The sequence below is a fragment of the Camellia sinensis genome, chromosome 2, assembly GCF_055761805.1.
Source record: "Camellia sinensis isolate YWXY chromosome 2, ASM5576180v1, whole genome shotgun sequence".
Classification (NCBI taxonomy): Eukaryota; Viridiplantae; Streptophyta; class Magnoliopsida; order Ericales; family Theaceae; genus Camellia; species Camellia sinensis.
In genome coordinates, this window is record NC_138962.1 from 95,139,261 (window position 1) to 95,154,427 (window position 15,167).

At 44.4% G+C, this 15,167-nt stretch overlaps 1 protein-coding gene across 1 annotated transcript in view; it reads right to left on the reverse strand.

The window, feature by feature from the left end:
* The window catches only part of LOC114299247 (uncharacterized), a 37,740-nt gene extending 23,719 nt beyond the window's left edge, over positions 1–14,021 (reverse strand). The window contains exon 1 of the mRNA XM_028243944.2: positions 12,801–14,021. Coding sequence (XP_028099745.2) covers positions 12,801–13,947 — 1,147 coding nt within the window. The 5' untranslated portion in view covers positions 13,948–14,021. The remainder of the gene's footprint in view (positions 1–12,800) is intronic.
* Between the last annotated feature and the right edge of the window lie 1,146 nt (positions 14,022–15,167).

Below are 15,167 nucleotides of genomic sequence, written 5' to 3' on the forward strand. Positions count from 1 at the left end.
CGACCACACAGTGTCTGCTACGACGGTCCGACATGACCCCGTAAACTGTCTGCTACAACGGTCCGACACGACCATATCGTGTCTTCTACAACGGTCTGACACGACCATACAGTGTCTCCTATCCTCTTTTATTTTTATGTATTTTCTTGTTTTGTTACTCTCTCCAAACTCAAGTTGGTTAGTTCCTATCCCCCTTGAGTTTGCGGGGGGCTGTTAAAACCTATCAAACCTATCACCTACTTCACCCACTAAACCTAACCCACTACACCACTACCACCTCACCTACTCCACTAAACCTAACCCACTACACCACTACCACCTCCACTTTACCTACTCCATCTACCACCTACTACCACCTACTCTTCTATATATAGGAATCATTGTAACATTCAAAATATAAATCAATAATACAATCAATATCTATACAATTCTCTATTTCTCTTTACATTATATTTCTACAGAAGTGGTTTGGAAATACTCTTCAGATCCTGGGAGACGCTAGTGATCCTCAGCTAGTCACCTGAAAAGATACAAACACTCCGGTCGGGGGTGCCGGAATTAGCACTCCGACGGACAAGTCAGTTCAGACGCTCGGGATAGCTTCTTTACTAAGTTAAGTGAAGTGATTCTTACATACCTTTCTCAATCCATTGTTCTTATATTTATACCTGTTCCTTTTGATCATCAGGGCCAGGGCCTACTTTTTAATCATTGTCCTTTCTCTTATCCGGCTCTAAGGATCTACACTTATTCGGCACATATATTATATTCGGCTTCCCATTCCTGTAAGATACAGCCGATTAATATCAGTCTTCTAAGGTATGCACCTTCTAATTCTGCTATTATTCGGCTCCCACAATTGCCCCCCGAACTCCTCATTGACGATAGTTAATCGGCGTGTTTGGTCTTGAATTGGAAAAGTCAAAATATGTCAGACGGCTTCGCATACCCCAATACAGATGTCAAAACGCGCACACCTTTTCGATCATCATTACACTTTCCCGCCTCATTCGTGCGTCTCGCATTTATTGCGATTTGAAATTTCAGTCCTTTCAAGTGCACATTTCGTCGAGTATTCGAGACTCTTGGACCGCCAGCGGGTATCCCTTCTCTAACTCGCATTTTCTGCAATTCTTCTCCGTCTATCCTTGCCCCGTTTACTCCTCGTAAGTCTTCTTCTCTCTCCTTTGCAATCCTATTTTCTGTTTGTCATTTTGATTTTGGCGGAACCTTGAATCCCCGCGAAAATGGCTAAACACTTGAAAGACCTCCTCTCTGAGGGTCGTATTTCCGAATTCCGACAACACTTTTCCATTCCCGACGATGTTCACTTATCTCTTGTAACGAACAGTACTCTTGATATGGAGAAGGAGGATCAAAATACGATCGTCTTCCCTCTCTTATCCATAGCGGAGGGCGAAGTCCGTTTTCCCCTACATCCATTGCTTAGGGCCGTCCTTCGCTATTGGAGTCTGATTCCTTCTCAACCCAACGTAAATTTCTTTCGAATCATCATGGGGGTGATAGAGTTGAACCGACGCCTTAGGATCAACCTTGGCATTCCGACGATTCGGCACTGCTACGCTTTGGCCAAATCTTCCGGTTGACTGGGGCGATATTTTCTCAGGACCAAGGACACTGACCATCACTTGATAACCATGCTTGCCAGTACTGGTAAGAGAGTTGACGACGTAATGGTCAATGTCCGAGGTAATTGGGAGTTCGGTGAAGGCGAAGACCGCCTAGACCCTATTCCCAGACGGAAGGGTGATCCAGGTTGCCACGTAACGCCTCGTGTTTGTTGATCTGCCTTTTATTCGGCATTTTTCCTTTAATCACCCCTTGTTCTTTGCAGGTAACAGATTGAAGAAGATTCTTCCCTCAACCGACGACGCAGTCCTTAAGGAAATTAAATCTGCACTCAGATACTTTGGCCGTCCAAACGTACAAAAGCAAGGGAGAGCTGCTCACATACTCCTTCGATACGAACCTACTTATACTACATTTTCGGCCGCGGACGACATTCCAATTCCATCCGGCGATCAACACCTTTCGGCTCTTCTCTTTTCCAGCTTCAAGAGCCGTAGGCAAATTGGCCTCAAAGATTCGGATTCGGGGGAAGACACGGAGCCGGTGGTAGAGATAATTGCCGAACCAACCAGAGAGGTCGCTGAGGAGGCCAAAGAGGTCGACGAGGCGATACGCTCGGCGTTCGAGGCTGCCGGACTTAACCAGCCTTCACCGTCCACTTCGAGTCGGGCAGAGTTTTCTGCTGGAGATATTTTTGCGAATTTGGGAGACCTACTCGGCGATTTTTCCGAAGGTATAGCTGGGGAAAGCCTTACGCAGATGGCGCGAAAGAAAAATGCCGAGCGAATGGCTGCTCGAAAAAAGGCCAAGACCGCCCATTCTGAGCCCACCTTGATTAAAACTTTCGTACTTGTTATTGAAGAGACGGCTCAGGTTGCTGCGGCCGAAGCGGGGAAAGAGGTTGAACAACAGGTCATTGACGAACGGCTGATTCCGGAGGAGCGGGGCAAAAAACGTAGTGCCGAGAGAGAGGCTGGGTCAGAGATAAGCCCTGCTTCCAAACGACCTCGTTTAGAAAAGTCGGACGTAGTTGCTCCTTTTATTGTTCGGCCAAAGATCAAAGATACGCCGATCTCTTATGGCGCTTCAGCCATTGAGGATCCAGCCGTGGCGTTGAGCCTGGCGACTTCAATTTCCTTGCCGGCTGACAACGCAGCCTTTCGCGCCGTGCCGGATGTTATGGCCATAGCCCTATCTGCGTAGTCGGCGCTCCTGGTAAGTGACCATCTCAAATTCTTTTGAATTTGTTTTCATTAAGGTATTTTACGATCCCAACTTGTTTTGCAGACGGTTGGCAGGATTGCGAACCTAGGCCGCCGCCTGCATGATGCCCTTGGAAGGATTGATCGTTTGCAAACGGAGGCGGACGGTCAAAAGAGTAGGGCCGAGTTTGAAGTGATGAGAGCCGCAATGGAGAGTGCGCGAGCTGAAGTAGAGGAGGAGAGGGCTCGCTCAGCTGAACAGCTCCGCTCTGACGCTGAGAGTAGGGCAGATGCGAGCGAAGAATCGCTCAAGTTAGCCAAGGAGGCGCTTGCCGAGGCGGAGGTTCGGTTAGAGGAGCTCAAGGCGGCCAAGGAAAAAGCCGATTCTGAGGCTTGTGCGGCATTTGAGGCAGGAAAAAGCGCCGCCTACACGGAATATGTAGATGAAGTCCCCAAATTCGAGAATCGGGGGTTCAAACATGGGTGGCTCAAAGCCCTTGCTGCCGCTGGAGTTACATTGGCCTTGCCAATTCCCTACGAGCAAGTGGATGTTGAGCCACTTGAATCTGACCCCGATGATTGATCTGGGAGACATTTCAATTTTATTAAGTATTTTTAATTTTGATGTAAGTTTTTGTTCGGTAGACTTTTGTTGGTTCAGGGTAGTTTTCATGTATAAATTGGTTACTATTTGCGCTCAATTTATTAATGAAAATTTCGTTGTTATTTCACCACCACTTGTACACAGTTTGTGAAGTTATGTTAATGAAGAATGTTTTGCCTTTAATTACTTTGGATAAAATTATTGCTGTGTTTGAGCTTTCAGAGATTGAATATCTTATGACAATATTGATTTATCACTCATATGCCGAGTATTGTGGGCATTCAAGCCGAAAAGGTTGGTGAAATTGCCTTGGCCCCAAGTGGTTCATGATCGTTGGGATGCCAGATGAGACGACCTTAAGAATTTTGAAGAATCGATTCGTAAGCCATCTGGGGCACATGAGCCGAATAGATTGATGAATCTGCCCTTGCCCCAGGCGGTGCATGACCATTCGAGAGCCGGATGAGACGACCTTAAGAATTTTGAAGAGTCGATTCATGAACCGTCTGGGGCACTTGAGCCGAATAGATTGATGAATCTGCCCTTGCCCCAGGCGATGCATGATCATTCGGGAGCCGGATGAGACGACCTTAAGAATTTTGAAGAGTCGATTCATGAGCCGTCTGGGGCACTTGAGCCGAATAGATTGATGAATATGCCCTTGCCCCATGCGGTGCATGATCATTCGGGAGCCGGATGAGACGACCTTAAGAATTTTGAAGAGTCAATTCATGAATAAATTGATGAATCTGCCCTTGCGCCAGGCGGTGCATGACCATTCGGGAGCCGGATGAGACGACCTTAAGAATTTTGAAGAGTCGATTCATGAGCCGTCTGGGGCACTTAAGCCGAATAGATTGATGAATTTGCCCTTGCCCCAGGCGGTGCATGATCATTCGGGAGCCGGATAAGACGACCTTAAGAATTTTGAAGAGTCGATTCATGAGCCGTCTGGGGCACTTGAGCCGAATAAATTGATGAATCTGCCCTTGTCCCAGGCGGTGCATGATCATTCGGGCGCTGGACGATTGAGGTTTTCTCAATTAATGAGATTGCCTCGAGGGCACTGCCTCTATAAAGGATAAATGAACAAAGGTACAACCTTTATGCGCTTAGTAAACAGCTGACTCCAACTCTTGGAGGAAGATTTATCGTGTGAATGTCGAACAGACTCTTCTTTAACAGCAGAGGGGAAGCGAGGACGCTAGCTGAGCTGGGCGGAGACATGAATCGAGGTGGTGAACCTTCGCGCACAGGAAGTAGGAGTTCTAGGGATCGAGAGAGGCGTCAGTCTCCTCGACGTCGAAGCAGGTCACCCAGGCGGGACAAGCAGTCACAGGGCAGATCTCCGCAACTCCGAGTCGAGAGGGGATCTGACGCGAATCCGTGCCCATTAAGCTTTGCGGTATTTGTGGGGAATAGACCCATGACAGAGGTGGACTCGATCGCTCAAGACCCAAATGTAGCGGTCGAGTTTGCTCGACAAATTTTTCCTCCTAAGGTTCAGCAGTCAATGGTAGGTCACCAGGACTATGATGTATTTCGCGAAGGCATTCACGGGCGGTGAAGGGGCTTTACACTGCCTATGAAATTGGCATGCGGCTGCGCGCTGCCCGTCGAGAAATGGAGAAGGAGGAACGTATTCGAAGTTTGGAGGCTCGCGCGGAGGCGGCTGAGCGTGAGTTAAGGAAGACCAGGGCGGCTCAGGCACAACCCGTCGGGCAGGAAAACCTAATTGTGGAATAAAGGGTTACCAGTCGACTCATCAGTACCGCGCTCGCCGATCGTGAGACGGCGAGTATGTTTGCAATGGAGTCTGCAAAGGAGAGGGCCTATGAAAAAGGTTTTCATGAAGGCCGAAAAGTTGGAATCGAAAAGACCAAGAAGAAGCTTGCCGAAGAGGTTTGCCGACGTGAGAATCATGGATATAAGCACTGTTGGATCAAGGCATCTCAAGCCACAGAAGCTCTTCGAGCGTCGGGCATTGATTCGACATCGCCACTCTACCACAGTAAACATTTTCTGTTTTTCGCTTTTGAAGTCGAGAAAAGTGAGGATGAGGGTGACGCCATATAAGAATACGCATTGTAAGGTTGAATCGCAATAAAAACTATGTAATTTATTGTTGGATTGAATAGAAACATTCTATTATAAATATTCCGTCGTAGTTCGTATTCGGTATATACGTGTTTCGTTTTATTACATGGATGTTTGAATGAATGTACAAACATTGATCGTATAGTTGATACGCCGGCTTATAGGCGGGGTCGGCCCAATCGTGATGGCCGTTTATTCTTGAATGTGGCCACTGTAATTTCAAGAGGCCAAAAGCCAGTACGTGGAGTGGCTGTGGCAAATTCCAGTCGGCGCGGGATCTAAATGCTTGGCCAGTTGGATTGATAGCACTACCCCTGTCCCAGTCAGTGCATGTGTTCCAAAAAGCCATTCGGGTACCTAGGCCGTGGTGAATGTCAACCGACGTTCGTCTCTTGGGGTTTTGGCGTTAATGAAATTGCCTCGGGGTCACTGCCAGCATTTAAAAATAAATGGAATGGACTCTTCGTGCCAGTGACCTCATTAATATAACGCCATTTGTTGTGTGGGGTTATATAATATTGTGGATGTAAAACAGAGTTTCTTTAATCAGCCAAACTCGAACTTTGGCCGAGCTTGATATCGCAATAGATCGTAGCGGAGAATTCTCCAGTGTGGGAGGTAGGTCGTTAAAAAAGAAACGGGAGGCGCGTCAGCCTCCAAGTCGTCGAAGCAGATCGCCCCGAAAGAAGACACAACGATCGTTGCCCTTAACCTTCCTTGTCTTGGATCTTGGCCTTGACATTGTCGATGGTGTCAGAGGGAGGTCCAGAGATACGCTAATTCGGGCACGGTTGGATCAAGGCATTTTGAGCCGCGGAGGCCTTCCAAACGACGTGCATTGATTCGGGGCCTCCGCTATATCAATGTGATTAATTCCCCTTTTCGCCTTAGAAGTTAAAGATAGATATTGTAATGTTCGAATGCGGATTGCGTCTATGTAACAACTGTTTGATCAAATAAAAGTTTTATTTCGAACATTTGCGCCTTACTTTGGATTTTTTATATGCTTAGCTAAGCACCTTATTTCGAATGTTGGCATGTTTTGTTCGTGTCGAAGGGTGCTCCGAATTCGGAGGTATGATCTGCCCTAGGGTGTTACGTGTCAGAGGCGATGCGAATTCGGAGTCTTAATCGGCCCAAAGACATCTTGCGCCGATGGGGCTCCGTAACCGGCGTTTCGATGCGGAGACTTTAATCGGCCCTAAGGTGTCATGCACCAAAAGGGGGCTCCGAATTCGAAGACTTAATTTGGCCAATCGTGATATCCACGAAGGGCGCTCCGAATCCAGAGACTTAGTTTGGCCAATCGTGATATCCACGAAGGGCGCTCCGAATCCGGAGTCTTATTCAGCCCTAAGGTGTCATGCACCAAAGGGGGCTCCGAATTCGGAGACTTTAATCGGCCCTAAGGTGTCATGCACCAAAGGGGGCTCCGAATCCGGGGACTTAGTTTGGCCAATCGTGATATCCACGAAGGGCGCTCCGAATCCGGAGTCTTAGTCGGCCCTAAAGTGTCATGCACCAAAGGAGGGCTTTGAGAAATGAATTGAGCGACGAAGAAAAATGGTTTGCATTGCAGAAGTGATATATATACAAGTATCAAAGCCCACAGGTCGGGTCAGTGATAGGGTTTTTATAAAATCTCTGCTTGTGCCGATTGCGGGGAGCCACGGATTTCTTCAATGCTATGGGCTGTCGAGAAGCGCACAAGCTGATGATAAGTGCTTGGAACAGCCTTCATAATATGTAACCAGATTCGCCCCATGATGACATTATACGGCGAAAGGAGCTTTACGACCAGAAATTCTACTTCGACCGTTCTGGAGCCCGCTCGAACAGGTAGCATGATCTTCCCTAACGGGTACTCAGGATTCGTATTGAAGCCGAACAATGGGTGAGGCGCCGGAGATAGATCTGACTCGTTGAAGCCGAGTTTGATGAAAGTTTTATAATACATTACCTCTGAAGTACTCCCTGGGTCTAAGAGAATGCGTTCAATGGTGAACCGATTTACGCGTAATTTGATGACCAACAGATCGATGTGGGAGGCTATTGTGCCGCTAAGATCGGAGTCATTGAAAGTAATTGTCGGAGCTTCTCTGGGCCATTCGGTCAGAATACGTTACTTTTGGGGGATTAGATGCGATTGAATTGTGTGCACGATTGGGGATGCAGGCAGGCTGTAGATTATATGGATCACGCCAAGTGGAGGTGAGTCCTGCCTCAAGGCTAATGCCTTGATTGGCTTTTCCTCTCACGTACTGTTGCAGTCGGCCGTCTTGCACCAATTCTTCCAGGTGATCCTTTAATGCGTAACAGCTCTCGGTTTCGTGGCCGTGATCTTTGTGATACTCACACCGCCTATCCCTTCTTCGCGTGTCAGGTGGCCCCACCATCTTTGACGGCCATTTGAAGAATGGAAGGTGTTGGACTTTGGTCATTATTGCAGTGATTGGTTCTGACAACTCTGTGTACTTCTTGTCGGCACGCCTCGAGCGCCTGCTGTCGACTTGCAGTTGTTCATTCGTCCGGTGGGAGCATTGATCGCTTGATCGGTGAGAGTCCCGCCTTTTGTCTCGTTTAGCGCATTGTCCTGGCTTAAGGCTCGGAGGTGGCACGGAACTTATTGGTTGAGCAATTTCAAGGGGGGCCATTTTGTTGGACATTTGTCCGACTTTTATTCTCAAGGCATCATCTTCCACTTTGCAATACTCTTCAACTTTTTTCATCAACGCCCAGACTGTTTTGGGGGGTCTTCTGGTCAAGGAACTGCGAAGAGCACTGTCGGGATGTAGTCCCATTTTGAAGGCGATGATGGCCATGGAGTTGTTGCAAGCGTCGTCGACGAGGTTGAAGCACTCCCAATAGCGCGCCGAATATGCTCTGAGCGTTTCTCCTGACTGGATCTGCATAGCCCAGAGAGAGTCGGCCTATTTCGGTTGTACCTCATTGGTGATGAACCTGGCCCTGAAGGATTTCTGTAATTGATGGAAGCTTTTAATCGAAGCCGGCTCCAGCTTGTAATACCACCTGACAGCTAATGGCCCCAGGCTGCTGGGGAATATTCGGCACATGAGGGCTTCGTTGTCTGCATGCAATGTCATGGCCTGCTTGTAGTGACGGATATGATCAGTGGGGTCTGATTTTCCGTCGTAAAGAGTGAATGACGGAACTTTGAACTTCTTGGGCAAGGCCGCCCTTGCAATCCGTCGGACAAAAGGATCGTGCTGGTCCTCTTCATCTGAACTACTTCTTCTGCGCTTGTTCCTTGTATGTAGACTCTTTTCGGAGGAGCTGGAAGTTTCAGATCGTCCCTTCTTGTTGAGCTCCGTGGGTAATGAGTTGGAGTCGCTATCGGTATCCTTTGGTCGGGCTCGAGGTTGTTGTCCACCTACCCTCGGAGGTCGTTCGGGATCTTGGCGCACGGCTTCTCTGGATTTTGCTACTTCCAGGGCCAAATCTTGACGGAGACGTTCATTTTCAGCGATCATGTTCTCCAGCCTTTGTTCATTCTGCTTTGCTTGTTCCATGATCGCTTGCATTGTCCCTTGCGCTGAAGTCGTTGGTGAGTCGAAGTTCAAGGAGCGTCTTGCAGTGATGGTTTCCTTTCCGAGCATATTTGCTGGAGTGAGGTCATCTCCCTGTGCAGTCTCGTCAGTGGCTATCGGAGGATCTTCAGTCACGCCTGCCATGGATGTATTTGAGTATTTCCATAGACGGCGCCAGTTGTGGAGAAGTGGTTTGGAAATACTCTTCAGATCCTGGGAGACGCTAGTGATCCTCAGCTAGTCACCTGAAAAGATACAAACACTCCGGTCGGGGGTGCCGGAATTAGCACTCCGACAGACAAGTCAGTTCAGACGCTCAGGATAGCTTCTTTACTAAGTTAAGTGAAGTGATTCTTACATACCTTTCTCAATCCATTGTTCCTGTATTTATACTTGTTCCTTTTGATCCTCGGGGCCAGGGCCTACTTTTTAATCATTGTCCTTTCTCTTATCCGGCTCTAAGGATCTACACTTATTCGGCACATATATTATATTCAGCTTCCCATTCCCATAGGATACAGCCGATTAATATCAGTCTTCTAAGGTACGCACCTTCTGATTTTGCCATTATTCGGCTCCTACAACATAATACACCACACATATGGAGTGAGAGATACAATCAAATCCCTTCAGTTAAGGAATTGAAATAAATCAAAGATACAAAAAATCATAATAAAAACAAATCATGGGATCTCCATATATTCTTATATTTTTTATATCTTCTAATATCTTTGACAATATAATATTATCTCCAACAAAAACTTGTGCACACTTGTACACAAGATCACTTTACTACTAAGACAAAAGCATAAACCACCGGACACAGTATTTATCTCACACTACTCACTTAAACACTCGAGTCACACACAAGCAGACCCACTTTACAAGCACTCACATCACACTCAATACTTAGAATCTAGGTTGAGTACACATCTGACACCAGCACTTGACAATTCACTCATACATTGTGCCTTCACTATCACACATGACACTGATGTCACACCCTTCCTGCGCCAAGTACTCAATGCTTCTTTTACACCACTCAAGACAATACTCACTCACACTTATATTTACCTCACACACTTAACTTTGGTCTTTATTCTTACACACAAGGAAGACCCATGTAGCCTTTTTATACTTGCTACGGCCGCCATAAGGAAGTCAGTTCTCACCGACTTGATGAACCCAAAACAATCTACAGATTATGGTGGCCCTATCTTCAACAAAAATTAGACGGAAAATTCTAGAGAGGAAAGGGAGTCAGTGATGACTCTCAACCTAGGGTTATAACTATCTCCCCTATTTTTGGGCCTGGATAGGGTTAGCTGGATTTACTTCATTGAATAAAAAATTTCTAGCATCCAGCTTCAATGAATGGGTCCTCCATCCACCATCTTTGTTGGCCAACAATGCCACGTGGCCTACTCTCATTGGTGGTGCCATATTGGGTACAAACAGTTATATAATTGGTTATGGTCTAATGAGATGGAAAAAGCATACAAGTTTATGCGCTGCCATTTAGGTCATTAAAATGTTTTCCCCCAACACAAGGTTAGTTTAGTGATGTTACACTATTTGAGGCATCATGTGCAAGTCACATTATAATTTTCCATCCATTCATGTAACATATTGTTAACAAAAGGTCTATGGATTAACATGATGAAGTGTAACATGTTTTGCTTCGAGGAGGTACAATGATATTGTCATAATTCAAGAGAATGTGTATGAGGTCCGAAAATGTAGGGTTATCTATGATGCATAGACACGAACACGTGAACATGCAAATTTTCAAAACATGAGGGACACGACACGCTAAGGACACGCTCAATATATATAATTTTATTTAATTATTATATGTAAAATTGAAAATATATATTATTTATTATTTTATTTTCATTCACAAATTATTTTTTCTATAAATAAAAATAAAATATTTCAGATTAATCCAAAATATCCAAAAAAAAATACATAAAAGAAAAACAGGGGAAAAAAAAAATGAAGAGAGAGAGATAAGAGGGTGTGACAGAAAGTCAGAGAGATGAACAACGAACATCAGCCAAACAGTGAGAGAGAGAGAGAGAGAGAGAGAGAGAATCAAACACAAAGAAAGCGAGAGAGAGAGAGAGAACACACAGACATACAGAGAGACAGAGAAGGACAGAAGAATCAACAAAAGAAGAAGAAAAACGCAGAAGAAAAGAAGAACAAAGAAGAAAAATGAAGAAAAGAAGAACATACCTCAAATCTAGGGCTTCAACAGGTACTTCACCCTTTCTCTTTCTTTGACTCTCTGTTTCTCTCTCTCTCTGGCTATGGGTTAGGGTTTCTCTCTTGGTCTCCAACGTGTCCATAGCGTGTCCAAGAGTGTCCTAAGCGTGTCCGACTAGAGAAATTCAAAAAAAAAAAAAAAAGAGAGAGAGAGAGAGAGAGAGAGGGAACACGCCAGGTACAGTGTGCAACACGTGTCCACCACATGTCCAACACATGTCAGACACCTCTCTGACACCCATACGTTGCCTCCAGAGAGGTGTCTATGCTTCTTAGGTTTGTATCCCCAGAGAGGCATGTGAATAGTAAAACTAGAAAGAGCAGAGGATTAGTTACTAGGTGAGAGTAGTGCAAGTGAATCAGAAAAGGTAATGGCAACATCCAAAGAGCCCCCTTTTCCTAAGAATCACTCCCTCTTATCATATCAAGTTGTGGGAAATATATCCTATTTTTAAGTGTTTCCTTGGCTCGCAGGTGGCCAAGTCGTCAATAAGGTGATGCCACATGTCTTAGGGATCATGCACGAAACTGCCAGGCCTCGGGGTGTGTGCTTCCCTTGGTCTTTCCATTTCAAGACCTCATAAGTCCCTCGATATGACCTTCAAGAAACATAGCCTCCTATCAACTAAACTCGCAACCACTTCAGCAAACCACTATACGTAGCCACCAAGCCACAAGACCCCAGGATCTTGATAATGGTTCATAGCGTAGCCTTGTATTAGCTAGACTATATATCACAAACCAAGCCTTGGGGACTTCCTAGATCCTACCAAGAGATTTGCCCAGGGAAATTTTATCTATGGGGAGGAGGAGATCCTTTGCTTTCACATCTCACCCCTATCTTTGCAGGGATCATGCTCTTGACACTTCCACAGTATTTATGATAACCCAAAGCCTGCAATCAACTCTAAGGGGACCTCATCCTCAGGGACACTTCAGGGATTTCGTTTACCTCAAAGACTTGACTCACCTCGGTTGATTTAACCTCAGCTGGTTCACCTCATCTTTTGGGGGGTATCTTTGTGAACTCGTTTTGCTAAGGGACTTGGCCTGCCTCTCAGTCTTTTGGGCTCATCTTCGGTAGTTCTGGGGACTCATCTTGCCTCAACTAGCTCGCCGAAGATCTTGCAATTCTTGTGGTGGATCTCATATGAGGTTGGTCCACAAACTCTTTGCGGTTTACTTTTGACCCATTTCTATTAGGATTTTGCCCGCCTTCCTTTTTCCAAAAGTGTACTTCCCACCAAGGCGAGTCTCACCATATAATCAAATTTTGAATCTGACATCTCTTACAAAGTGTAATTTATCCTAATTTCTATATGATGAAACTACCCAATACAAACCATCTGATATACAATAAGCATATAGATAGAGAAAGAGTGCACTCCATTCGTATTTAATCGAGCATTCAAAAATAAGATATCAGGCACACATACAGAGATAGGTCTAGAGAAAAATAGCATTAAAAAGCTCAATCTTCAGAAAGCTTACCAGGGACCTTATCTGCAAAGCCAAGAACCCGGCATAATTTAGGGGCCTCTCGGTGCTGGGCGACCGTCTCGAAAAGTTTGAAAACCTCATCTGAATCAAAATCAGGTAACAATCTGTAAGTCCCTAAAAGCTGCAAAAAACCCAAGACCTCCAAAGAATTTTCACACTCCACTTTCAGTTTTGCTTTCCAATTAACCGCGACTTTCGCAGCTTCTTCTTTCACACAAGGTCTAATCTGTGGTGACACTCTCATCAACTGAGCTAACAAGAGAGTGCAACTCCTCCTAATAACACTAGGTTCAAATTCCTTATCCCCTTTCTTCAAATAGGGAGGGTAAAACCCTTGCATTGCATCCAACACAAGCTTTGCAGGGTCTGATGATAATTGAAGAGCTCTATAAACTTCATCACTCATTGACGAATGATCGTCCAGATGTTCATTCAAGAACATCTGCAAGTGTTTTCCATCCATGGTGACCGAAAATTGAAGACTCGCAGCCAATGAATGATTTTCCACTGGCAATTGTTCTTGCAGCTCGACCTTCACTTTCGAATGAGCAACTTTACCGCATTGTGCTTCTCTCAATTCGAGCTGTTTCAAGCGTTCTTCGTACTTCTTCTCTCTCAATTCGAGCTCTTTCAAGCGTTCTTCGTACTTCTTCTCTCTCAATTCGAGCTCCTTACCCCGTTCCTCGAACAATTTCTGAATCGATTGAAATTTCTTCTCTTTCGATTCGAATTCTTTGCATCGTTTTTTGAATTGCTTCTCTTTCGCTTCGAACTCTCTGGCACGCCATTCAATCGATTGTTTCACGGAATCCAATTCCTTCCCTTTCGATTGAAGTTCCGTGAAACTCTCATCGATCATTTTCTGGACAGAATCGAGCTTCCTTGATTGTTCGTCAAGAGACAATCGGGACAAACCCAACTCTTTCCCTCTCGATTCGAGCTCTTCGAGTTCATTCTCTCGGGATTGGAGTTGTTGAAACTGTTGTTGGATAGAGTTGAGGGTAGAATCGAAGTATTCTTGAAGGTCATTCCACTGAAGAGTAAGCAAGAGAAGAGAGTGATCGAAGGCTTTGCGAAGACCATCTTTCTTCGAATCGGCGAGCTCGAGGTCGGCAGAGATCTTCTCCATTGAAGCCATTGCAATGCATGAGGTGGAGACCTAGTACAGCAGCTACGAAATGTTTTCCTGTAATTATATTTGAAATACTTTTTCGAGCCTTTTTTTTTTGGGGGTTGTTTTTTTTTTTTAATAATATTATATATATCAATTAATTTACACACTAAAATATAACAGATGATATGACATTATTTATATGATTTTAAATATTTATAATTTGTATAATAAATATGATCAATAATAATATTATAACACTTGAATAAAAAATAATATTATAACACTAATCGATATATTAATATATACATTAATTAATGGGGTATTTTTTTTAAGGTCCCTGATATTATGATTTTATAGTATAAAGGACATCAAATATTTTCATGATGTCTAAGGTCCCTTAACAGGATCCAGAGAAATTTCAGTCCCAGAGAAATTCTCTCCAGAAAAAATTGAAATCTAGAGAAATTTCAGTTCCAAAGAAATTCTCTCCAGAGAAAATTGAAATTTCTCTGAGTACCAAATAAATCCAGAGAAAATTGTGGAAAGGAAATTTGTATGGCTATCCAGGAAATTTCTTTGACTTGGCAAATTTCTCTGGCTCTATTAACTACAATTAAACCCATGTCTAACAAACCCACAAACCCACAAATTTCTCTGGTTCAAAACCAGAGAAATTCTCTTCAAACCAGACAAACTAGAGAAATTCTCTCTATTTACAGTAAAGTTGTATTTTTATAAACAGAACTTGGTGATTGAGTTCAAAAACCAGAGAATTTCTCTGGTTTCAACCCAGAGAAAATTCAGTTAAAAAATCAAAGAATTTCTCTAGTTTCAACCAGAAGATCGTTTTTCTCATTAATCTACACTTGGCTTCAATTTCTATTTTTGTGAACTTAAGAATATAGGATTCAGATCCTCCAGTACAACAGCACACCAACATTTCAATAGTCAATGTATTGTTTTTTGTCAAAACATAATTGGAAATGCTAAAAGAGAACAAATACACATCCAGAGAAATTTCAGTTCCAAGGAAATTCTCTCCAGAGAAATTTTCTCTGAGTACCAAATAAATCCAGAGAAAATTGTGGAAAGGAAACTTGTATGGCTATCCAGGAAATTTCTTTGACTTCGCAAATTTCTCTGGCTCTATTAACTACAATTAAACCCATGTCTAACAAACCCACAAACCCACAAATTTCTCTGGTTCAAAACCAGAGAAATTCTCTTCAAACCAGACAAACCAG